This window comes from Falco biarmicus, chromosome 8 (assembly GCF_023638135.1).
Source record: "Falco biarmicus isolate bFalBia1 chromosome 8, bFalBia1.pri, whole genome shotgun sequence".
NCBI classification, from domain to species: domain Eukaryota; kingdom Metazoa; phylum Chordata; class Aves; order Falconiformes; family Falconidae; genus Falco; species Falco biarmicus.
In genome coordinates, this window is record NC_079295.1 from 44,435,678 (window position 1) to 44,459,930 (window position 24,253).

Sequence of the window (24,253 nt, forward strand, 5' to 3'; positions counted from 1 at the left end):
AACACACGAACTCTAGTTAACATGCAAGTTCACCCGTTGCGTCTGTGTGTAAGCCTAACTCATACGGTGTATGTTTAATTAAAAAAAAAAAAAATCTGGCTCTGTTTTCCACTTGAAGAGCACCTGTTGGTAGATGTGAAATATAAACGTGCTTTTTTGCAACAGTATTGCAATATTAAGAGTTTGTGAAAAGCCTCTTGTTCCCTGAATTTGCAGAAAGGCAAGATGAAGGAAGCAGCACAGCGCTATCAGTATGCTTTGAGGAAGTTTCCCAGGGAAGGATTTGGAGAAGAAATGAAAGCATTCAATGAGCTGAAAGTTTCATTATACCTGAATTTATCACGATGTCGACGAAAAACAAATGTAAGCTCTTGCTGTTAATCTGTTGCCTCTCTGACACTGGGAATCTTGGACTTCTGTTCTACTGCATTACGGAGTTTGTACTTAGACATTGATTTTTGCTATTTTAGAATCCTTTTCACTGTTACTCCGGTTTGGGATTTTGTTGTGGCAACAAATCGGGACAGTTCATAAGATGAGGACATGTTGCTGTGGGGGATCCATTACAGTTGTTGTTATGTAATCCAGTTCTTTTGGAATGATGAACTGCTGGATGTTTTTGGTACTTTTAAAGGACTGAATGGAAAATGGCACCACTACCCTTTGTTTATTATACAGCATAACCAACTACTGTGGCTGTATTGCATGTGCTGGTTGTTTCTTGGTTCCTTCACCCGTGCATCAGATGCCTGGTTGTCACGGTTTAACTCCGGCTGGTCATTAAGTACCAGGCAGCCACTCCCCCCTCACCCTGAGGGATGGGGAGGAGAGTTGGAACGTAAAACTCGAGGGTTGAGATAAGAACAATTTAATAATTGAAGTAGAATAAAAATGAAAGAACAATAATAACAACAATGACAATAACAGTTATAATGAAAAGGGGAAGGGAGAGAATATAATCCAGAGGGAAAGGAAGAAAGGCCACGTGGTGCACAAGGCAAGTGCTCACCATCTGGCGACCGATGCCCAGCCAGCCCCCAAGCAATGACCTGCCCCTCCGGCCAACCCCTGAGGTGTAGGTACCAGGCACGGCGTCCCACAGGATGGAACGCCTCTTTGGCTAGTTTGGGTCAGCTGCCCTGGCTGTGCCCCCTCCCAATTCCTTGTGCCCCTCCAGCCTTCTCACTAGCAAGGCCTGAGGAACTGAAAAGTCTCACATCAAAGCCAAAACACAGCACCATGCTAGTTCCTCAGAGGATAATTAATTCCATCCCAGCTGAAAGCAGGACACTAGTGAAAACCTGAATGACCATCACAGCAAAAACTTCTGAATTTTTTGAATATACCTTACACTGTTCCTTCTTTTCAAACAGTAACTTCTTAGTTCCTTAGTCATCCAAGTTGTTCTTGGCAGCAGCTCCAGTTTGAACAGTTTCTAAACATAGGCGTCCAGGACTTCACAGAGACACTTCACAAAGCCGCTGCTTTGCACAGCACTACTCATTCTTTCCTTTCTGTGCTAGAACTGCCTCTCCTGATGCCTGTCTAGATGAGACTGCCTTTTTCAGTTGCATCAAACAGCAGAAAGTGGCTGTGACCAAATAGAGAGAGTGTGTGTGCACATTTCTTATCATATCCCACTGATAAACTCTCATTTGCAGTTTGCTAATCCTGAAGTGTGTCACCTTACATCTAAGGCTCAAGTTCACCACATTACTCTGCACTTGCATGATGGTTTTTTTTTTTTTATTTCAGCGTCAGTACTTTCCAACCTCCTCATCATGCTGATACAATTCATTATCATGAACACCCTGTGCTGTGCATAGCTGTTCTAAAAATTAAGACTTGCTTCTGCCTTCATCTTCCCCTAACAGTCTTTGCCTTCATTTCATTCTGGCTTTGTTAGTTCCAGTCTTTGGTTTAACCAACAATTTACGAAACTCTTACTCTGTGTTCTTGTTAAATAAAGACAAAATGCATTATGTTTAGTGGAATTCTTCTATAAAAATTTCACGTGCCTTATCAAAGAAAGCTCTGGACTAGTCCAACCCGTTTCCTGATTTTTCATGTTTTCCTCTAAATTCCTAGGTCTTTAACAGGCCTTTGTCCAGAACACATTCTAAAGCCTTGCTATTTGAGGTGGTCATTTATCCTGTGAAACACCCAGTCTCTTCTAGCATATTTACATCTTTGGGTTGAAGAGAAACATATCTTACCGGTATTAACATTGTTTTTACGCTGCCTTGGAGTCAGTTTCCCTCAGAGATGTGAGACACGGTTGGCAAGATGACATCTGATCTCAGTCTGTCAGAAAATACCTGGTCTTGCTAACTGATAAAAGTTGACTTTCTATACCACAAAGCAATCTGCACTTTCAAAGGATTACCAGGAATAAAGAGCATGCAGCTTTCTTTATTGTCAATGTATAATGAGTACATCTGTTTAAACTGTTAGGACTTTGGTATGGCTGAAGAGTTTGCTACCAAGGCGCTGGACCTGAAACCCAAGTCTTACGAAGCCTATTATGCTAGAGCAAGAGCCAAGAGGAACAGCAGGTACTGCAGGATTCTGTGCATCTGCACAGATCTTTTTAACTTCTAACACTTCCAATAACTTTTTCCTCTAGTTGTATTTGGAATTTGCAAAGAAAAAGTAATTTTCCTTGTGCACTTCCCATCTGTATTAGGTCTCTGTATTGGTTAAAGCCAACCAAACCCAGAAAGCAATACTGAATACTCATTTAGGTAATTATTAGGCAATCGAGAAAGTAACCAATTGATATGAAGGAGGATTATGTTAAGTGTAGGAGTGAATGGGATTGCTACTCCGTGTGACTCAGTAGACTGTTGTCACCAGGGTGCCAGCAAACCCCAGCACTGTGTTATTTATTACCATGTTTGTTTATTATTTATTACTGGGTGCTTTCATAGGACAGGAAATGTTGAATCATTAGCAGTACAGGATAAAAACCAAGGGGAGAGAGGAGGAACCATCTCTTCAAGCTGGAAAAATAATCAAACTAGAGTGGTATAGTTGAAGCATCGGGAGAAGTGCCATTTCAATTCACGGTATTTTTTCTGAGCAGAAGAGTAAATGGCCATGAAGCACTTGTCAGCAAGTTACCTGCTCTGAAGGTAACAGTGAAGAGCTTATGAGACAAAGCACCAGTTCCTAGCGTTACCAGCAGAGTTCTGCTGCCGTCCTGAAAATGCTGTTACGATACGAGGGAAAGGATTTAGGGCTGGGTCTGCGCTTGCCCTGTAGGAAAGAATTTCCTGGGTTGGAAAAGATCCAATTCTTATATTGTCACCTCCTGCAGCAGGAGATGACAGAGTATTTCTTTGAAAGTGGTGGAGGTGGATTAGTAGTACGCAATGCTGAGACTCAGCTTTCCCCAAGGTTCATCTAACATATACTTTTTTTTCTTCCTAAACAGAAAACTACTTGCTGCCCTTGCTGACTTACGTGAAGCCACGCAGCTGTGTCCCGGCAATCAAGAAATAAAACGTCTCCTGGCTCGAGTAGAAGAGGAATGCAGACAGCTTCAGAGAACGCAGCAACAGAAGCATCAGTCTCCACACCTACCACAGCAAATAAACAACTCTGATAATGAGGAGGAGGGCATTATACAAGGTGCGAATGACAATTTTAACCTTCAGGACAGGAAGGATGAACTGCTGCATGCTGATGAATCCATTTCCCCTCCACAAAGGCTGCAGTGTCCCTCAGCTGCTTCATCATACAGCAGGACCCTTCAGGAAGGTGTTCAGCAGAAAGCTAGATCTGTGTCCCCTCAAAGCAGAACTGGCAATAAATACCTGAGGGAGCCAGGCTTGATCATGCAGCCAACAAAGCAGGCACAGATTGTAAAAACTAATCAGCACCTGAGCTCCACCCAGCCTGGATCAAAACCGGGAAGCGGCCAATGTAATGCAAAGACCCAACCATCTTTTCAGCATCTTCCCCAAAGTCCCTTGCCAGTCCGGCACTCTAAAATTCAGCACCTGGATGGGACGAGCACACTGTCACCTGGAGGCGCTTCCACAGGTTCTGAACTGTACAGTGAGAAGTTCACGTCCAGCCAGTGTTCCCATTCACAGCACAATGAGAATCTCTCTTCGCACTCTTTTGCAAATAAGTCTAAAACCGCTGACAGGTCAGCAGCCCCTAGTCAAATGCATTTCAGTGAAGCCAGGCAGCAAACTCCTTCAACTGGTGGTGTCTCTTCTAGTTCTCCAGCCAGCAGCATGATTCTTGTCAGCTCGACCAGCAGCTTAGCTTCAGCCAGTAGTTTTTCAGATAGTATTAAGGGGCTCGGCCCCGATGTTCGACTCAAGGAGAGCAACGTTAATCAGGTGCAGGGGGCTGGGGCCGACTACAGACCCCGCAATACCCCATTTATGGGCATCATGGATAAGACTGCCAGGTTCCAGCAGCAGAGCACTCAATCCAGTCGCACTTGGCACTCTCAGGCACCGGATGGATTATCAACAAATGTTGCTTTGGGGGGCATCCAGCCCTCAAGTTTTGAGCAGCTCTCAGTCAAACACTACCAAACTAAAGTTGCCTCTACCAGTGCTGCCCCAGGAGACAGCAGCCAGAATGGTATGCAGGCTAAAGAGCACGAGGAGCTTAAGTGCCAAATATCTGCCCACTGTCAAGACAACAGGTCACCTAAACAGGCTTCCCATTTATATCCAGATGCTGTATCAAAACAGCAGTCTCACATCAGTAAGGAGGGCCACCTCAGCCACGTCACATCTACAAAACCAAAGCGATCATTCATTGAATCAAATGTATAAATACTATTTTGTATAGTTACAGGGTTGTGAAACTTGGCTCATAACATCGTAGGTTACTTCTATACAAAATACTGATCGGCTGGTCACTTGTGAGTTGGAGTAAGCAGTCAGGGTTGGCCTGTACTTACTGGGCTACAACCACTTTAAACTGTTCCTAACATTACAGGACAGTTACAGTAACTGGAGTAGTAGATTTATGTAGAAAGAGTCAATTAGGATCACCAGTGCACCAAACGAGGACCTCGAGCAGAGAAATCCTTCCCATTAATTCCCATTAGCTTTTACATAGGGCTTTAATCTTGGCTTTCAGTTATATCTCACTACTTACATGATAATTGTGCCTCTATAATGCTTAAGTGCTTCTCAAAACAGTGTTAAGAAAGGTATCTACTGCGTAATACTCAGATCTGTATATGTATGCAGTTTTTTTAACTCAAAGATCATATTTTATCACTTTTCTAGTGGGATCTAATTTGGGTTGCATGATGTACATTTAGGAAGCATAAATAATTTGTGTATGAGTAAACTATAAATGGCCATGTCCTGACATGTAAATATAACTATTTTTAGTAACTAGAAGAAATCAAGTAAAATAAACAGTGACATCTGCATGTGTATTGAAAGGCTTTGACCAGATTGGTTATTGCACTGAGGAACACAATATTACAGCATATTAACAATAATCGCACTTTATATAGTTTATCTAATCACCTTTGGGTGCTATCTTAAAGCAAAATGATTTATTGTTTTATTTGTGATATAGGTACAGCAATGAAATGTTTAGTGTTTTTATGGGAAACCCAAGAAATTGATGGAGCAAAGATGGCAGTCTGAGGAAAAGTGTATGTGCAGCTGCATGACAGGATGAAGTTGTTAAAGTTTTTTTGGAGAAAAGGTTTTATACTGGCAGAACAAACAGATGCAGTGACATGCCTATGAGTGCAATTACGTTGAAGTTGTCACCTTTACATAGTCACTTTCCACGTCTTCTTTGTATACAGTGTTTTATGTACATTGTAAACAACCGTACCCATTTTTACAAATTCTTGTTTGCATCATTATGCTTTAGCTTATTTATTGTTTACTGTTTCTTTCGTATTTTGTACAAGTCCTATATTAGTCTTGTCCTGTAGTTCTATTTTTGCACAGCTACTGTATTTTTCCCATACAAAATAAAGATTATTAATATACCTGTGGGATGAGATGCAGTCACTGATGGTTGCAGGAGAAACTCTCTCCCAACTTTGCCAACTATCTGTTCAGTAATAGGGAACACATTTTTGGTTTTTAAATTAGAAAAAATACGGATTATACAGTGCTATTTCTTACCTTCTGAAAGACTACCTTTGCAAAATCAAGGCTCAAAACTCATAAATGTAGTGAAAATTCTAAGAAAATTTTATTTGAGAAACTGAATCTGAATACTTCCATTTCTTAAATAGAAACACTGCAAAATAAAATTACCAGTAACTTAAAAGTTTTTCTGGGAGCTGCTAATAGAGAAGATTTTCTTTCTAACAAACATTTAAATGACAGCCACAGATTAGAACAGAAAAACATTTTTTTCTTTCCATTTCTCTCAGATAATTATTTCCTTTTGCTATATACAATTTCATTTCAGTTAATTCTAACAAACAACTTCAAAACTAGGTGGTTTAATTGTATTTCTGCTGAGTCTCCAGCCAGCGACTGATAGCCATTTTTAGTGTCCTGTTTGGTGTAAGCATAGGAGAGTGGAGAGGAAGATTTGTCATGGGACTAGATCGTCTTTGATTGCTGATCCAGTTTTCCATTGCTTCCTTTTCATAGGAGTAGCCATCTACAAAGAAACCATCATCAAAAGCTTGTGTTACAGATGCTCAGGCACTGCTACACTGTACAGATGTTTAGCTATTTCAATTTAAGAGGGATGTAAGGGAATCGGCTTTTCCAAACAGGAAAACTGAGAGACAGAAAAATTAAACAGTCTCTGAAAGCTGCACCATGAGCTCATACATACTTGTTTCAAATTGCATAGTTAAAAGTATTTAGTAAAACTTTATGCAGCAGTAAGATCAAAATTTGGTTCAACTTTTTAAATTATACTGTACTGGGGCGAACTACCTATTACAAGCTGTTTTTAGAAAGCACTGCAAATTTATCAGCTACAGCTGCATCAGCATATAAAGCAGCAGAGCATGAGAAGCTCTTGCAGCTGTGAGTGACGCTCCCCCAGCGAGCAGAGGCAGGGCAGCAGGCGCAGGGTGGCAACACAAGGCACACACAGACGCAGCTCTCTCCAGAGAAGGCTGCACTGGTGCACTGAAGATGTTGCCACTCCAGCAGTTTCGGTTGGCTTGGACTGGCAGCAGGGGCAGCAGGTGAAGCAGCCCCTGCCTGCCTGCAGGACTGTGCCTGGTGGGAGCATGGCATTAAGCCGTCTCAGTGCCAGAGCTTGTGACCAAGGTAAGGGAGCAGTGAACAGGGCCAGGGCAGCCTTCCTGCGTCCTTCCCGGTGGTTAAAAAATGACGTGCAGTGCAGATCAAGTTCATTACAAAGCTGTAAAAAGGAACTGCGGTGTTTAGGTAAGACCCACTAAAACAGCAAGGTGAGGAGCCACGAAACTGCACTGACAGTCAGCGCTTGCAACAGCAGCGGTCGCTGGGGTCCTGGAAGGGTCCTGTAAAGAAAATCAGCCCATTCTCATCACTGCCCGCAACTGCAGTTTGTTATGTTTACTTTGAAATTAAAGGCACCATACCAGACACTGTTGAGCCCCACCAAGCATTTATGAGTAATAATCGTCCCAATACTTACAGAAATGTATCACAAGGTTTGTATTTGCTAGCTAAGGACAATGGAAGAGGAAAGATAAAGGGTACTGAAACATCACTGTGCCTGAAACAAAGTTTGTAATAAAAAACCCCCAGTATGTCAGTTAGTTTAAAAAAAAAAAAAAAGGTGGAAGTGGGAACTCCCTGCCAAAAAATCCAAAAATTAAAAGACAAAAACCCAAATCTGTGTTTTATCAAAAATGCATAAATGGCATTTAGGGGTTAAAGTTACTGCATGCCTTTGGTTAATAAAACTTAATCACAATTTAAACAAAGATTTCCATTTAGCTGCATCTTGAGTAACTTTGTAAAAATAATCTTCACTTCAGGAACCATTTACAGAAAAAAGAAGACAATGAAAGCTGACCAGGAATATAAACAGTTTAGCCTACTTTCATGCTCCTATCTCTGACTATAAAGCACCAAAATACATTCTGCACTTGTTAAGTAAGACTTTTTTTTCCATTTGAATGATGCATAATGTGAAGTAAAAGCTGACTAACACTAACAGCGAGCACACCTGAAGCTTGCCCCTGTGCAACGCTAAGCACCCAGCTGGGCAGCCAAGCTGGCATGCACAACACCCGTGACACCTGTCTGCTGTCACGACTTCAGCTCTTCCAGCCAGTACCAAAGCAAGCTGTTACTCTACGAGCAGAAACAGAGGAATAAACCACATCTTCCCCCCATCCCCGACCCCCCGGCCAAGCCAACTCTTGCCACAAACACCCAGGAACAGCTCTGTGGTACAAACCCGTAGCCCCCACGCCCCTAACACAGGGCTATGCTCCATCTCCTTCCCCTTTACTGAACATGAGCCACTTAATGTGGGGAAAAAAATATCGTAATTAGGCTGGTCTCTTGATTAAAAGAGAAGAAATGCACAGTTTGGCATCCCACCTTCTATTTTTGCTTAAATTCTACATAGCACAGAGGCATGAAAGTTTTACTTAACTCTTACCTAGCTTACCGAACTAAACAAACTAGCCAGCTCAATTTGCTTAGTTACTTTCTAATCTCAGAAATACTTAAATTCCTCCAATTTGAATCTGCAAAATCACACTACAGGAACTGGGCAGTAAAGAAGCTAGCTAGTGAATATAGACATTTCCAAACACAAAACTACTTTCCTTCACCTGTCTTGCCACAAACCAACCTTTCTCCTGTTGCAAAGGCTGACATTTCTGCTATTATTCATCAGCTTCTGCAGAAATAAAGCAAGGTCAGGAGCTCCCTGATGTGCCCACCCTGTGTTCTGAAAAGCAGAGGAATCCCATGGTTCACAACAGCAGTGCAATACATGAACACTGAATGGCACACAGGCAATATTTATTAGATAGTAAATACTATAACTGATCACATACACCATGAACATTTTATTTAAAAAAATGAACAGTTTATCTTAAAAATGCCTGTTTGTTTTTGTAAAATACATGTGAATAGTGACTAGCGGTAATTTTCAGCTTTCAACAAAACTATCCTGCTCTAAAACTATGTATCCTTATTTCAAAATTATATTTTAAAAAAAGGATATGCAAGGCTGTCTTTCCTACTACTACTGTTCAGAAGCTCAAGCACTGTTATGTGCAGCACTTACCGCTCCAAGAGTTAACAAATGTTTTCGTATTTTGAACATCTGAATTCTTGAAAACCTGGCCCGATACCTCAAAACTGTATGAAGCTAGTCACTGTTTACAGAGCGTAAAAAAAAAATACACTGGTCTTTTGACCATCACATGCCCTGCCTCTCTGCCCCCAAGATTAGAAGTACAAAACACTAGTTCTTCATAAAATGTTTTAACTACGTGAAACATCTTCTGCTCTTTGCATATCTCAGTTCCAAGGTCTTGCTGAATTTGAATGAATTGCATTCTGTACTAACTTTTAAGTGCCACACACATGGTGTGCTAAGAGTAGTAATGAGCCTGGGTTTTGGTTCCTCCCCACCCCCAACTCCATTTTGCACTTAACAAGACAAGTCTGTAAATAGGCTTGTAATTATATTTACAAAGGCACATAAACAAAGGAACATTAAAAATAAAAATCTACACAGACTCATCAGCAGAGATGACACCAAGTGAATTCCTTGAAACAGTATTTTTCTCTGTATCAAAGTTGTAATCTGGAAAATTTACCATTTTACATTTACCATAGTTCTATTCTGTTGGCACAGCCATTTAGAATGAGGTATGCCCATTTCTGGGTTCCCACACCTACCTTTACCCTTCAGAGATGAATTTCAGTCAATGTCATTTAAAGACATACCTGCAGCGATGACAGGGTCCTTCATAAGCTCTCTTGTTATAGGACATAAGAACTCATCAGGGATATCAACAGAAGCAGAGATCATTTTCATCCTAAGTTCTTCAATTTTCTGGAGGACTTTACTGCGCAGGCCTAGAGACTCTGAAAAGTTATTCACACATGAGGCAGACAACACATACAGGGCAAAAAGGTCTTACAATAATTAGCAGTTGTGTTACAGGAGATACAGGAGACACAGCTCCATCTCACCACCCCCACCCAATACAGAAAAATGTGCAGACACCCCCGGCCACCACAACAGACAGCTCAACTACAGGTCACTCCTGCCGGCTAACAACAGCTTTGTGGGGTAATGAAAACAAACTACAACAAATGCAAGTGCAAGGCAGCTACCAAGACATGGCCACCCGGCAGAACAGCATTCTAGGCGATGCTGACAATCACACACTGCTGCATGTGCAAAGGTACCTGTAGATAAAAGCGAGATAGTGGAAGATGGCAGTACTTCTCCCTTGAAACCAGAATACGTAAATAACAGTACGAAGGTGTAAGAGTGCGCAACTGCCATCATCACCTCCAAACAGAAGACTACCCGCCACTGAAGCACCTGAGTGAGGACTCATCACCCTTGGACCAGGTCTGCCCTGTGGTTTAGCACAAGGTCACATTTATGAAACCACCATGGACATAAAGTGCTAAATTTGTCACAGATCAGTAGGGAAGCATTCAGATGTTGCTCAGTCTCCCCAAAAGTCTAATTCCAAAAAGGCTAAGCACACTTAACACAAGAACTCTGTTGTTGGTGTAGCATTACACATTACAAGATGGTAAGAATGTGGTATTTACTCCACTTCCAACCCTCTGTGCAACAGCTCAGTGGTCCAGCACCGCCCCTAGGCACCTGGTAGTCTGGATTCCAGTGTGACTTAAGCTGTGCGCCATCAAGTCCACTCTCCTCACCTCTCAAGTATATGCAGCAACTGGTCTTCTAGCAGACCATTACACCAAGCAGGACAGCAAAATTCACTGACACTGCAGCAGGATCAGGAGACTCCATTAAGATGAAGTTCTGAGCCCTGTTCCTCACACTCGTTGCATTGCAGAATTGGAGAAAAACCACATGAAGTAGAACCATTTGCTCAAGTATAAGCTTACTAGCATGTATTTCATCTACCTTTAAGCCATGTCTGCACAACACACATACAATTACACTCACACAGAGGTTCTGAGACTTTGCATCCAGGCTTTGTCAGGTCTTGTGACTCTGTTACTGGAGATCCAGAACCACATTCCTACTCCTTGAATTCAGGCCATCATTAACATATACATTCACCTTCACTGTAAGCGGTAACAAGGAGTGCCACTTTACAAAATGGAAGCAGGCAGCACCAAGAATTAAACCACATGCCAGTTACATGGGTTCCGTTCATTAGTTACAGTTTGATTGACCCGTTTTTCAAAATGGTAAAAAGGAGGACCCTGGGAACTATCGACCGGTTGGCCTCACCTCTGTGACTGGTAAGAACATGGAACAGATACTTATGTAAGCTATGTCAAGGCATATGGGTAACAGGGAGGTGATCAGAGACTGCCAAGATGGATTCACAAAGGGCAAATCATGCCTGACTAATCTGGAGGCCTTCTACGACTGTGCTGGTGGATAAGGGGAGAACTACTGATGTCATCTACCTGGACTTCTGCAAGGCCTTTAACAAAGTACCACACAAAATCCTTGTCTCTGAATTAGAGATGGTTTTGATGGGTGGACTGTTAGAAGGATAAGGAGTTGGCTGGCTGGCCTTGTCCAAAGAGTTGCAGTCAATGGCTCAATGTCCAAATGGAAACCAGTAATGAGTGGCGCCCCTCAACGGTGTGTACTTCAACCAATACTATTTAGTATCTCCATCAGTGACACAGGCAGTGGCATTGAGTATACCCTCAGCAAGTCTGCAGATGACACCAAGCTGAGTACTGCAGTTGACTTGTTCAAGGGAAGGGATGCCATCCAGAGGGACCTTGACAGGCTTGAGAAGTGGACCAGCTCGTGAAGTTCAAAAAGATCATGTGCAAGGCCCTGCACCTGCGTCAGGGCAATCCCCAATACCAGTACAGAATGGGGAGTGAATGGACTAAGTAAGATCAGCCCTGCAAAGGAGGACACGGGAATACTGAGTAGATGAAAAAGTAGCTATGAGCCAGCAGCATGTGCCTGCACCCCAGAAATGCAGCCATATTCTGGGCTGCATCAAAATAATTTTTTCTTTTCAGGTGCTGCTGCATCAGGGCCAGCAGGTTGAGGGAGGAGATTCTGCCCCTCTGCTCAGCTCCCCCGGAGCCCTACATCCAGCTCTGGGGTCCCCGGTACAAGGAAGACACGGACCTGTCGGAGCGGGTCCAGAGGAGGCCACGGAGACGCTCAGAAGGCTGGAGCCCCTCTGCTGTAGAGACAGGCTGAGAGAGCTGGGCTTGTTCAGCCTGGGGAGGAGAAGGCTGTGGGGGAGACCTGACCGGGGCCTTTCTACTTATAAAGGAGGATCATAAGAAAGATGGAGAAACCTTTTACCGGGGCCTGCAGTGACAGGGCAAGGGGCAGTGGATATAAACAGGAAGAAGTTAAGTTTCAATTGGGCATGGGGAAGAACTTTTTACTATGACGGGTTTGCCCAGAGCAGCTGTGGGTGCCCCATCCCTGGCAGTGCTCAAGGCCAGGCTGGATGGGGCTGGGAGCATCCTGGGCTGCAGGGGGGAATGAGATGGTCTTTAAGGCCCCTTCCAACCTAAACCAGCCTATGATTCTATGGTTCTATGATAGCATGTGTGCAAAATTACCTTCCCCTTTTTTCCCCCAGATCATCTGACAATCTCCTGAGGAAGCTAATTTCTGCCACAGTAAGTATCACACCCATTCACCCGTTAGCTGTGTCTTTCTCCCACACTACCATGCCAGGATGACTGTTCAGCTTCCAACTATGCCAGATTAAAAAAATTAGAAAAGATAAAAATGTTACCCTGCCAGAGGAACCCTGAAAAAGCTCATCAACAAATCTTAGAATGGCTTTTTAATATTAATCTTAGAAAAGCGCTTTTAAAATACTGACATAACTTTGAAAGCTTAAAACATATAAATTGATATAAACATTGTTTTAAGTAATACAAGCCACAAAATAGCAAGATGCAAAATAAAAGGAGGTGGCACACTGTAAAGAACTAATTTCAAGCCACCAATACAGTAATTTCTCTAAATGCCTGATGTGTTACAAAACACACAATTCATGCAGTGACTATCTGTTTGCAGGGATTAAAAAAAGTAACTACAGGGTAAAAAACCTCAGTACCACTAACATTACAGGGACTGACTGCTTTGTCCTTCCAGTCATGCTAAATATAAGGATATACCATTCCTGTAAAAGTATAATTAATTTTATTTCCCTTAACCTTCACATTAGCTTTTGTCACACAAGGTCATTGACATCTCTTTATTACAACACCCTACACCTGTCATATAGTATTGCTGTCCTGTGGCTTCCAAAAGTATTGCTGTCTTATAGCTTACAAAGGGAAGACTGAAGAATGCCTAACTTGTGTTTTTTAAAAGAGTAACATCCTCCTAATCTAAAAATAAAACTACAAACACAGCTATGGCTATGCCATGCTTCCTTGTTTTATTTCAGCCTGTTCAGTCCAGAAGCGCTCAAGACAATAAAGTGAAAACCCATCAACAGTAACTTTGCAGTCTTCAAACAATGCATCAACAACAATAAGGTGTGTTTGTACACTGGGCCTGCAAATTACACTTCATTGTTATATGCTCCTGTCTCATGAACAATAGGGTCTTAGACTTGCAACACCTCAATACTCAGGCGATGCTTCTGTAAGGAACCTGTATCAAAATGGAAATCACTTATTTTTACAGTTACATTGTTCACTGGCATTCCTCTCCGCAGACACATGCGTAGCATTTACAATGAGGTGCACTCTGCTTCACACAAGACCAATAAAACTGTATAATTTATTTTACTCCCAACTGTCCTTTCTTAAATAGTAACCTCACTGTGGACAATCTCCTTGGCAAGATTATGATAAACCCTGAAAAACCTGGGTAAGACATTCTGAAGCCCTTGTGATACACACAGACCTCCACCTTTCGTTCAAGGTTTCAGAAACAGAGCTCCTTTATTACTGTGGAGGTGATGTTCCCACTGTATCTCACCACGGTGGCAGCACCGCTACCACTAAACTGATTGCAGAAGATGTTCATTCAGTTCTCTTCTATCCACTCTAGAAAGCAACTATCTAGTAAGACTATCTCGATGGATTACCCACCTCACTGTATTTTTTTAAAATGTCTGGCACAGAATTAGGTATTACAACATAGCACAAATATTGCTAACAAATTTGGATTCATGGTACACTTACAAATTATATTGAGATTAATGTATAGGAACCTAAGTCTTTTATAAATTCTCATCAAGTTTGACTATAGTTTGTGAGATGTGTTTTATGAATACCTCTGCCAAAAACATTGTTCACAATCCAGTTTAATGCTTGCTTCCATCCACCGAAGGTGGGGACACACAAGTTATATTCATTCCCACACACTGTGCAGAATCCATTTATACTTCTCATTCACAAGAAACAAAACAAACTACCTAGTGGCATGACTACCTGCAAAGCAGCCTAAGACATCAGTGCTTCAATTATGCTATTTAAAGTGCTGTATTGAATTACTTACATTTATAGTTTCACTATCAAGCAAGACAGCCGAAGCAGAAAGCAGTGAAAGCACAATGCACTCAGTCCATGTAAATAAAAATAATGAATATTTTGATTCGGGGGCGGACCAGCAGAATAGCTGTATACAAGAGGAAAAAATGCATGCAACTTCTGACTAAAGCTGAACATCATCTTATATGTTGGGGCAGGGGAAAATGACATTTCAGAAGAATTTTTTTCAAAAAACATGATGAAAATGCCCAGTAGCATAGTCATCATTGCCTTTTATACTGACATACAGCTCCAGTCTAACATACACTTAGTGCTGACAGTTGGTATTTTTAAACTTGATGGTGCACAAATATATTATCACAAATGTTCTCAAATCATATATAGTAATGTACTATTGCAAGTGAAGGTGAGCTGGTTCTTGGCACAAAACAAAAACCCCTGAAAAAAAATTAAAATCCAATGGTGGGAATGACTAGGGAAAGAGGGGCCTGTTACTGTGAGCATTAACCATCTTTGGTTTTAGTAAAGAGTGAATCCATTCATTTTGGTTCAATCAAATACAACCAATCTCTTTTGCATAAAAAAAGACCTGTGGAGCCTAAGTGTTGATATTTTGTCTGAGTCTATGAAAACTGCATTAGTTTTGTTTGTTGAGTTTTTTTAAAGAAAGAATACTCTGATCTGATATTTGCGAGTCTTGCAAGCTCTTCTCTCCACAGCGCACATGTTGCCGTATAAACTCTTTTTCATGTTCATGTATAGCATCACAAATACTATAACACATTATTAATATATTAACACATGATTAACACATAACCCCCCCATGAAAGTATCCTAAAACCTATTTGAGTACTTACTATTACCCTTTTACTGAGACTATACAACAGCTGTGAATCTGAAAAAAGAGAGAAACCTGTGCCTGAGACAGCTGCCATTCTTTCCAACTTAATTGTGAGAAGAGGAGAAAAGAAATCTGATAATGAGAAAAGTAATTTTATAGTTCTATAAATGGTCACAATACAATTTTAACTTGTCACGATTGAAAATGCATCCTGGATATCAGTAACCTTCATCTTGCAGCAGCACAAAACATTCATCTTTTTAAAAACGCTTTTATGTCAAAAAACCTGTGTCACATTTTTTTTCTTCCCATCTAGCAGTGGTGTATACTAGTTCCTACTCTGGTTAATTCTCTATCCTCAATACTAAAATAAAAAGCTGACCCAGCAGTCTTCCAACCGACTGCCCCACCCCACCTGCAGACTGCCAAGCAGACCAGCCCCAACACACCAGTGCTTCCAGCTTCGCTGTACAGTTAACCAGCTGCCTCAAACGATGTGTGCAAAGGGATGAAAATCAGTCATAAAAAATTAACCTACATTTCCTTAATAAGGATTATGTAACAACATATGTAAAGATAAAGACAACCTCAGAACTGAAATACAGTACTGAAATACAATAAAAGTTCATGCTGATTCTTAGGAACAGTTTGCACGGCCAATTTTGTAAAAATCTGTAAGATCAGTTTGTAAGATCAAGAAAAATTAAGAATATATCCGACAGAAAGAAACGTAAAGAAGAAACCAAATAATTCTGTAGTTACAACTGGATTTTGAGGGCATCTTCTACAACCTTTATCACATGGGCAATTTTCCCTAAATTCACCTCATCCAGATTAAAGACTATTGCATCCAGTCTACACCTCAATTAACTACCTCCTGATTAAATCTCATCAGGGATTAAAGAATTATCTGTGATAGATCATTTTTTGAAAACCAGTCATAAAAGAACACTTAAAATAAGATTTTGTTGATATAGGCAAAGCACTTGCCATTTGCTGTTATATCTGTACTGAGCAATTCTCCCAAAGTTTACTCCTACTTCAGTGTAAATAGTCACGACTGATTCAAATTCTGCTCCAAAATGTTGCTTCCGAGCGCATTCTAATGCTCAGAGTTTCTTGATAAAGATGTGAAACAGGAAAGAACTTGCTTGTACTTTTTGTATGTACTTAGAATGAAACCTTAAAAACAAAAAAGGAAGACAAAAACCCCCACATCTTTGAAGTACATTGCTTATGGAAAAGACGACAAACAGCCTGATCAGGGACTTCAAAATTCAGTTTGTGCTTATTATCCCTGTTTCACATTCTAAGGACACCCTGCAGTAAGGAAAGGGTTGAACTGTCTTTAAGATAATCTGTTCTCTTTACATACCAAACCTAAATCAGGATAGAGTCACATGAAAAGCCTTCTCAATGTGCTGCAGAAGAAGGGAAAGCATCTGGAATACTTCCAACTTCTTTACAATTTGTGGTAGTACAGCACAAAACACTTTCGATGGCACTAACCTCTAAACTGAAGGTGTCGTTTTCAGAGCTAGTCTCGCCTCCTGCCCACCCTCTGCAAACAAACAGGAGTCAAGATTCACCTTACATTAGCACATTCAATTAGCTTGATAAGAAAAACATTAGGAAGGCATAGAACAATGTGCCCTCACCTTCTATTCTGAATTGGAAGAGGATGCGTATTCTTTTTTTTTCTGACTCAACTGCATCACAGAATTGCAATGAATGTGCCATTGTGTCTGTTAAGAACGAGAAATCCCAAACTTTGCTGAATGTACACAAGCTTTTCAGCCAGAACATATATAATGGTCACTTCACTTTTGCTCAACATCTTACAGAGTTTAATACAGTGTTATTTATGACAATTAGGTTGGAAAGAGACTAGTTCCATTGCATGGTAATGAAGCATTCTTTCAAAAAGCTGTCAAAAACAATCAAAGAAGCTAATGAAATGTTATGTGAACCACTCGCTAATCACTTTCTCTTAGATAAAATGCCTTCCAAGTGAGGATACACTGTTTTTAAAATGCAAACCAGAGCTAAAGCAAAGACTAAGAAGGACAAGAAATAAGCAGCTAATAAAAAATGATAGAAGAAAAAGCTTCTGTCCCATCAACCATTGAGTAAAAGGGTCTAAAAAACTCCCTTTGCAAAGACTGTAAAAAACCTCAAGAGTTCTTTGGCAGGAAATTAAGGAACTAGTAAATGCCGCATTTCTAGTGCAAAGAGAACAGGTTATCAAGGAGAGAAAGTGTGCTCATTCATGTCTTTGTATAGACTCTTAAAACTTAGTTAAACTGGAATTTTAGTAACACCGAAAACTATTTAAGTTTTAGGCAGATAGTATTTTCCTATTTTGTAAATGCTTGAGCCCGTGCCAGGTAGAAAACAATCCTTGTCAAACATATGAGGCTGTAATTTCTAGTCTGTGCCAATTATACTTGCAGAATGACATGCAGAAGCAGAAACACAACATTTACCACTTCAGAACTGATTGATCTGAATGATTTTATTTGGAGACTTTGAGTAGTATATTTCATTATTTTGTTTTATAAATGTCTTTTATATAACCATTGAAGTGTAACTCATTGCTTCACATTGTGTATGTGCTGGTTCATATTTGTGGAGTAGCTTATGTGTATTAAGGCGATAAATTATTTCAGTTAGAGCTTTTTTAAAAATATCTTATAGCTGCCTGATACCTGTGAAAATCTGATTCCTTATCTTATAATCTTATGATGCGTATTACAAGTACCTGCTGAAGAAAAAACATGGCAAAAGACCCAAGTATTGAGAACAGAGACTGAGCAATGAGCATTTTACCTGATAATGAGAAAGAACATATGGAAGCTACTTTAGCTCATATGTACAATCAATCCTCACTGCATCCTTTTACGGCAAATGAAAGAGCCAGAAAGTAACAGTTTCCCATAAATAGCCTGTATTCTACATGTGCTCTGTCTAAAGCCACATCTATCCTTTGCGTCTTATAACCTTACAATGGGCTCTTACAATTCAGATTTTATTTCCTTATTTGTCTTTGAAATTGTTTTTGATAGCATCATTACAAATCTATCAGGCAACACATGCTTTTGTTGGTTTTTTTTCCCCACAGACAACAGGTCAGTTCTCAGCATTGGTCACACTGCCTTCAGCTCTCACGTTAACTTTCTAGTCAGCATTATTTAATTAGCCTCAGACAGAGGTTGCTGCAACATTAAGCTACTCCAAATGTGTGCAGAAACTGATGAAGCTAAGTATCTTTTGTGGATGACAATTCCTGACAGATTCCCAGCATCTCTGTTGACTTCTAGAATTCAACAAAGCCAGTTGATACACAGAGATACTACGAGCTTATACAGACCAACAGCACACACTCATGCACACATAAAAAAAGGGGAGAAGTTTCCCACAATCAAGAATACTAACTTCTAAAAATAAAATAAAAAATACTTTTTGAAAGGTTTCTTAACTCGTTCAGCCTTTTGCTATACTTGATCTCATTTTGGCAGATGTACCAGCACCTAATTTACACCTAAATCTAGCCATCAAAACGAACAGAGAATTTATATTCAGAAAGTTCCCGTGTAGTTCACCATCCTTAAATTTCTTATTTCAGCATAACCACTGTGGAATCATTACTAATATGGCACTTCCTTGTGATTCCTTCTAAAATGTAATCACAGTTTTCCAATAAAGTGACAGGACAATGTACTAACGAGGACACCTAATGAATTATAAAGTGTCTGAGCCAGGCAAACTTTGCTTGATCCTTACTAAATGTCAACCTCAAACACTTCATCGCCAAAGTAAGTAAAAACTAAAACATACCTTATGTTTTTCTATTATGATAACAGTACGCTATAAGAATTTCACTGCTAAATTCAAGGTTGTTGACAATATAGCATTATAAACATGGCACTTCTGCAGACTGACAGGAAAAACTATAGTGTGCCTTATTTACCAAAGTCAGAATTAATTGTATACAGCTTAATGATACAAGATCTGAAAATGAAACCAGAAACAAAAGCAGGTAAGACCTGCTTTTATATATACTACCTATTACATACATATAATTATATAATATAACATGGCACTGTTGGGGGAAGTGCATTTTATGTCTTTAGGTATAAGCAACACACACACACACAAATAAACAAAAAAAAAGAGTACTGCAAATAATGTGACATTAGGGATTTTTTATCAGCCCTGGTAATGAAATAAAAATGCATTTCAGGGGAAAACAAACCATGTATGGAACCCCTCACTCACTTTCATTCCAACATTTCACACATACTCTAGAAACTATTTGGATTTCTGTAATCTTACCAATTTTTAATTCATTAGTCAGACCTTCTTTAGTAAGATTCAGTAGTTCCTTGCCATCAATGTTATTCATTTTGAAAAGCTCAACAAAGTCTGCTAAGTCTTGTGCACAAAGCCAGGCTGAAACATCATCCTCTGACCAGTCCTTAACAGCCAGCTTAGATTCATTTTCTACCATATTTCCTTTGGAAAGATAAAAGACAGTTAAAAAACAAACCCAACACCCCCCAACACCCCACCCCCCAAAAAAACTCAATTAAAAATAACCCTGTTCTAAGAATGATGGCCAGTAATTAATGCTGTTTTTCAAGTCTTCTCAGTACTACAGATTCCCCAGTATCTAATAAAAGAAATGCTTATTAGACATTATTTCACTGGGGGACAATTATTTGGGTTTGTCTTTTACATATCAATTTTCAAAGTTTAGAGGAATTTAACCTCTCAGACGCCTACCTTTCTGTCAAATCTGAAGTGAACTCAAAGACAGAAAAACATCACCAGACACTGAAACCAAGTCTCACACCTCCTGAGAAAAACAGACTGAAGTCCAGACTTAACTGTTGTGCTTTGAACAAAGATCTATGTACCTTCGTTCCACATACTTTAGGTGCTGATATATCTTATAACATTAGTTAGCCTGTTTTTTTCACCTATAACAACTGGTAAGCTGTATTTCTTGTTGATAATTATGCTTGCAATTAATGTATTTTCTGTTTTAACTCATCACTAATGATACTTGTCCAAAAAATCCTTCAGCACTCTGGGAATAATATTCACCCCTTAAATGCTGTCCAGAGAGTAAGAAATGGCAAATGTCAGAAAAGAAGATATAGCAGACTAATAAAATCAAAATACTTCTAGTACATCTTTCATTTAAAAAATGAGAATACCTCTGTAGGATGTTAATAAAATCAATTCAGAGAAAAGATAAATAATGTGCACATAATCCTGAGGTTACAAACTAACTGCATGTAAGAAAAAGCGGGGGTTCTGCATCTACAGAACATATTCAACAATATTGTGCTTTAACAGATCACAAATACTTCCCACACCAACCTGCACAGGGTTGCTTAAGGTCCAACTGCCATATGTTCACAGTTTTATCCATTGAACCTGTGGCAAGTAACGGACTATGTGGTGCAAAACCACAAGTTGTAACGTATCTACAAATAAAAGTGTGAAAATTCACAAGAAAAGGATTTAATTTCTTTTATATATTAACAGTAAAAGAGAATAATCATACTGGGTTCTTACCTGGTATGCTGAGACAAAGTATGAAGGATATTGCCAGTACTCTGTAAAAGAATATGTGATTTAAATCTTAAAGAATAAAAAGAAAGTTCATTCATTTGTATACTTTCTTTCAAATTAAGGAATAATGTTGCTTCTTGCAAGATGACAGTTTCCTTCGGAGAAGTTATACAACCTTGCCAAAGCTGATCAGCAGTAGAGTCAGAAATGCATCTTGAATTTCCAGCTTGAAGCCCCCTGTTCAATTCACTGGAACACTCCTATCCTTCAACACCAGTCAACACAGAACTTCTGACACAACAATGCCAGAAATACCAACTGAATTAATTACATCCATTTGACTGGCTGCTCATGAGGATAAAAACTTTTCTTCTACAAATCTAAGATTAAAAATGACCAAAAGTGAAGAGGTAAAATTCAAACAGACTTCATGCTACAATCCTTCAACTGGGCCAATAATTAATCACATCTGTGGTTCTCCTATTTGGCCACTAGATTCCTTAATTTCCATAAGGTTTTAACTTAAAATTTGAAAGATTTTCCCTCTTAGGAAAGATACTGTTTCTCTGAGGGGTACCAACAGGCTGGAAAGACAAAAAGCAAAGTTACTCTGAATCACTAATTGATCAGTCAGCACTCCAGTTTTCTGAGCTGTCCAATGTGAGAAATGTGCCCTATTTTAGGGTGAAATCTCTCTCCCTCCCATGAACGCTTATTGCCCCCACTTATGAACAGCTATAGAAGTTATTGTCCCACCTGGTAAATACCTAAGGCCACAAAAGCTGACAAATAGCATTAAAAAAATATTTATGCTGTGGTTGTCTGCATCTTTCAATTTTCTGAGGTTCCAAAATCTGAGGGACTTCTTACATACCTGTCTAAGCTTGAAAGTACTAAAATAATTGGGCCAAAAATTCAGAAGGTATAAATTAGTGATCCTGGTGACAAACCAACCCTAACTGAGGAACCGTATTAGTGCAACAGTATGTGCAGAACAAGCTGGAGCTGGAGAAAGTTAAAATCTGTTCATCTTTCATTTTCAGCAAAATTATTATTATTTTTAATACTGTAAAGTACTAAAGGCAAATGCCACTTAACAGGTAAACCATGAAAGATGTAATAACAGTATCTCAGAAAATGCCTAATTACTATGTTTTAAAGACATTGTCCTTAACATAAAAAAATTCTTGAATTCTTTATTATGCTTCTATTTCATGTGCAGCACTTTATATATATATTATATATATATATATATATGAACTAAAGAATGTCTATGATCACCATTCCCAGTTTTATGTCAAAAGCTACAGTTCCTTCTGCTTTGGAAGCTAAGATAAAGTTAAGTAACAAATATCTTTCTATTTCGGTATGAAGATGAAGATAACATGTAAGTATGGAATTCATTGAATAATACTCTATTGTAAAGAAATCAAATAACAACCCCCTCAAAGAAATCTAAATAAAAAGTGAAAAAGGCTGATCAATTGTCAAGAGACATTTCTCCTTGAACTCCGCCCCCTCCCGCAATGCACAGTAAATATTTTAGGTTTATTTAGTTTCTATTCTTTCGTATTCCTTTACATTGATAAGACACTCAGAAGCAGTGCTGATACTGAAAGACAACAATCCAATGAAGTACAATGTTATACTTACAGTTTCATATATTATGACACACTTGTCCACAGACCTTTCAAAACAAACACACTGACATTAAAATGATGCAGACAGGAAAAAGCAAACTATTTTTAATTAAGAAGAGGAAGAAAACAACCTTTTCCACAAAGAAAATGAGCAAACAGATTTCTGAACACTACTTTATGAAAAGCTTAAATATCTAAATCCCCTCCACCCATGCCCACCTTAAAACAACACTACTGATTAGCTGTACCTTCAGCATGGTATTAAATACAGTGGTTAAATATGAAAACTCTGCACTTTCACAAGAATTTGACATAGAGTATTTGCACAGTGCTTATGAAAAAACTGGCCCCCACTCCCACTGCTCCCCACTGTCTGTACCGTACCTACTCTATGTCTTTGTAATCAGTATTTGTAAAGCAGATCCACAGAATCTGACTCTCCCTGATCTAATCTCAGCACTTTATTTGTTTTTGAAATCTTTTCATTTGCAAAGCAAGCTAGAGGAAGTAGTGTAATGAAATGCATAAAATGTAGCATTGAAATGCAACTGATAGATAAAATACTTCATGAAATATAAATTGCATAGTTATTTACCACGACAGCAGTGTTTCCTGAAAGACTTTATGGGATAGACATTTCACTATGACAATGGAAACAAAAAAAATAAGCCATATATCTAATGGAAAATAAAATAACTCTAGAACACAAACATTCATAATAATCTTCAAATACTGAAAAAAGACTCTCAAAAAGAATATAAAGCAAAACATCATAAATTTGACATTTTTTGACATAGTGACATTTTGTCATTATGCCATTTTTTGACATAAAGCAAGCTACTGTCTCCTGAGGTTTGTATAGTTTTAAGTTTATTTGCGGGATATTGTAGTCTTTTCTTTTTCCCTTGGAAGACGTCATTTTCTCCATTTAGAAAGTCTTTGCAAAAAAGACAAAATTCAGAGTTGCACCATTTTATTTGTTATTTCAAGTCACCCTTAGAGAGTTTAGAAGTGATTAAGCACTTTTCATGAGAAGTGCAGAATAAAAGCATACAGTCATTAATATTCATACAAACCTAAAATACTATATACTTTATTTATAATCTCTTTCAATAGCTTGATCCCTGAGGAAAGTCACCAGTAACCAGCTGCCAGTTTATCTTTGTGTTGCTGATCAACAACCATTTGAACCTGACACTCCCATCATTTTTCTGCACAGCTTACTGTCCACTTTTCTGACCTGCATCTCCCCAGTTTCACTGTAAGATTACACTGGGAGTCTGCGTCAAACACCTTGCTAAAGGTGAACAAAAAGGTGCTGAGGTGTGCAGCCACACCACTCTCCCCTTGTCCACACAGCCAGCCTTCTCATCGCAGAAGGCAGGCAGGTTGGTGAGGCTCAGTTTGCCCTTGTTCAATTCCTGCTGCTTTCCCCAAACACGTTGTCCTTGGAAGCAGCTTCCAAACCCACTGGAAGGATCTGATCCACAACCTTCCCAGAGACTGGAGTCAGGCTGACTGGCCTGAAGTTCCCTGGAGCCTCCATCTTGCCTTTCTTGGAGGTAAGTGTGACATTTACATCT

General features: G+C 39.5%; 2 protein-coding genes across 15 annotated transcripts in view; one reads left to right on the top strand and one right to left on the bottom strand.

Moving 5' to 3' along the window:
* The window catches only part of TANC1 (tetratricopeptide repeat, ankyrin repeat and coiled-coil containing 1), a 95,605-nt gene extending 89,613 nt beyond the window's left edge, over positions 1-5,992 (top strand). For all 5 annotated transcript variants that reach the window (XM_056350075.1, XM_056350076.1, XM_056350077.1 and 2 more), the window contains 3 exons: positions 217-363; positions 2,455-2,555; positions 3,437-5,992. In XM_056350075.1, coding sequence (XP_056206050.1) covers positions 217-363; positions 2,455-2,555; positions 3,437-4,802 — 1,614 coding nt within the window. In that variant the 3' untranslated portion in view covers positions 4,803-5,992. The remainder of the gene's footprint in view (positions 1-216; positions 364-2,454; positions 2,556-3,436) is intronic.
* A 185-nt stretch (positions 5,993-6,177) lies between these two features.
* WDSUB1 (WD repeat, sterile alpha motif and U-box domain containing 1) overlaps positions 6,178-24,253 on the bottom strand; it is a 32,062-nt gene continuing 13,986 nt past the window's right edge. For 7 of the 10 annotated variants that reach the window (XM_056350084.1, XM_056350086.1, XM_056350082.1 and 4 more), the window contains 6 exons: positions 22,684-22,717; positions 21,034-21,074; positions 20,836-20,942; positions 19,783-19,962; positions 9,882-10,022; positions 6,178-6,621 (listed from right to left, as the gene is read on the bottom strand). In XM_056350084.1, coding sequence (XP_056206059.1) covers positions 6,458-6,621; positions 9,882-10,022; positions 19,783-19,962; positions 20,836-20,942; positions 21,034-21,074; positions 22,684-22,717 — 667 coding nt within the window. In that variant the 3' untranslated portion in view covers positions 6,178-6,457. Of the gene's footprint in view, positions 6,622-8,772; positions 8,872-9,881; positions 10,023-12,791; positions 17,009-19,782; positions 19,963-20,835; positions 20,943-21,033; positions 21,075-22,683; positions 22,718-24,253 lie in introns of those variants that run through there. The other 3 variants (XR_008823641.1, XM_056350085.1, XR_008823642.1) reach the window with 3 other exon arrangements.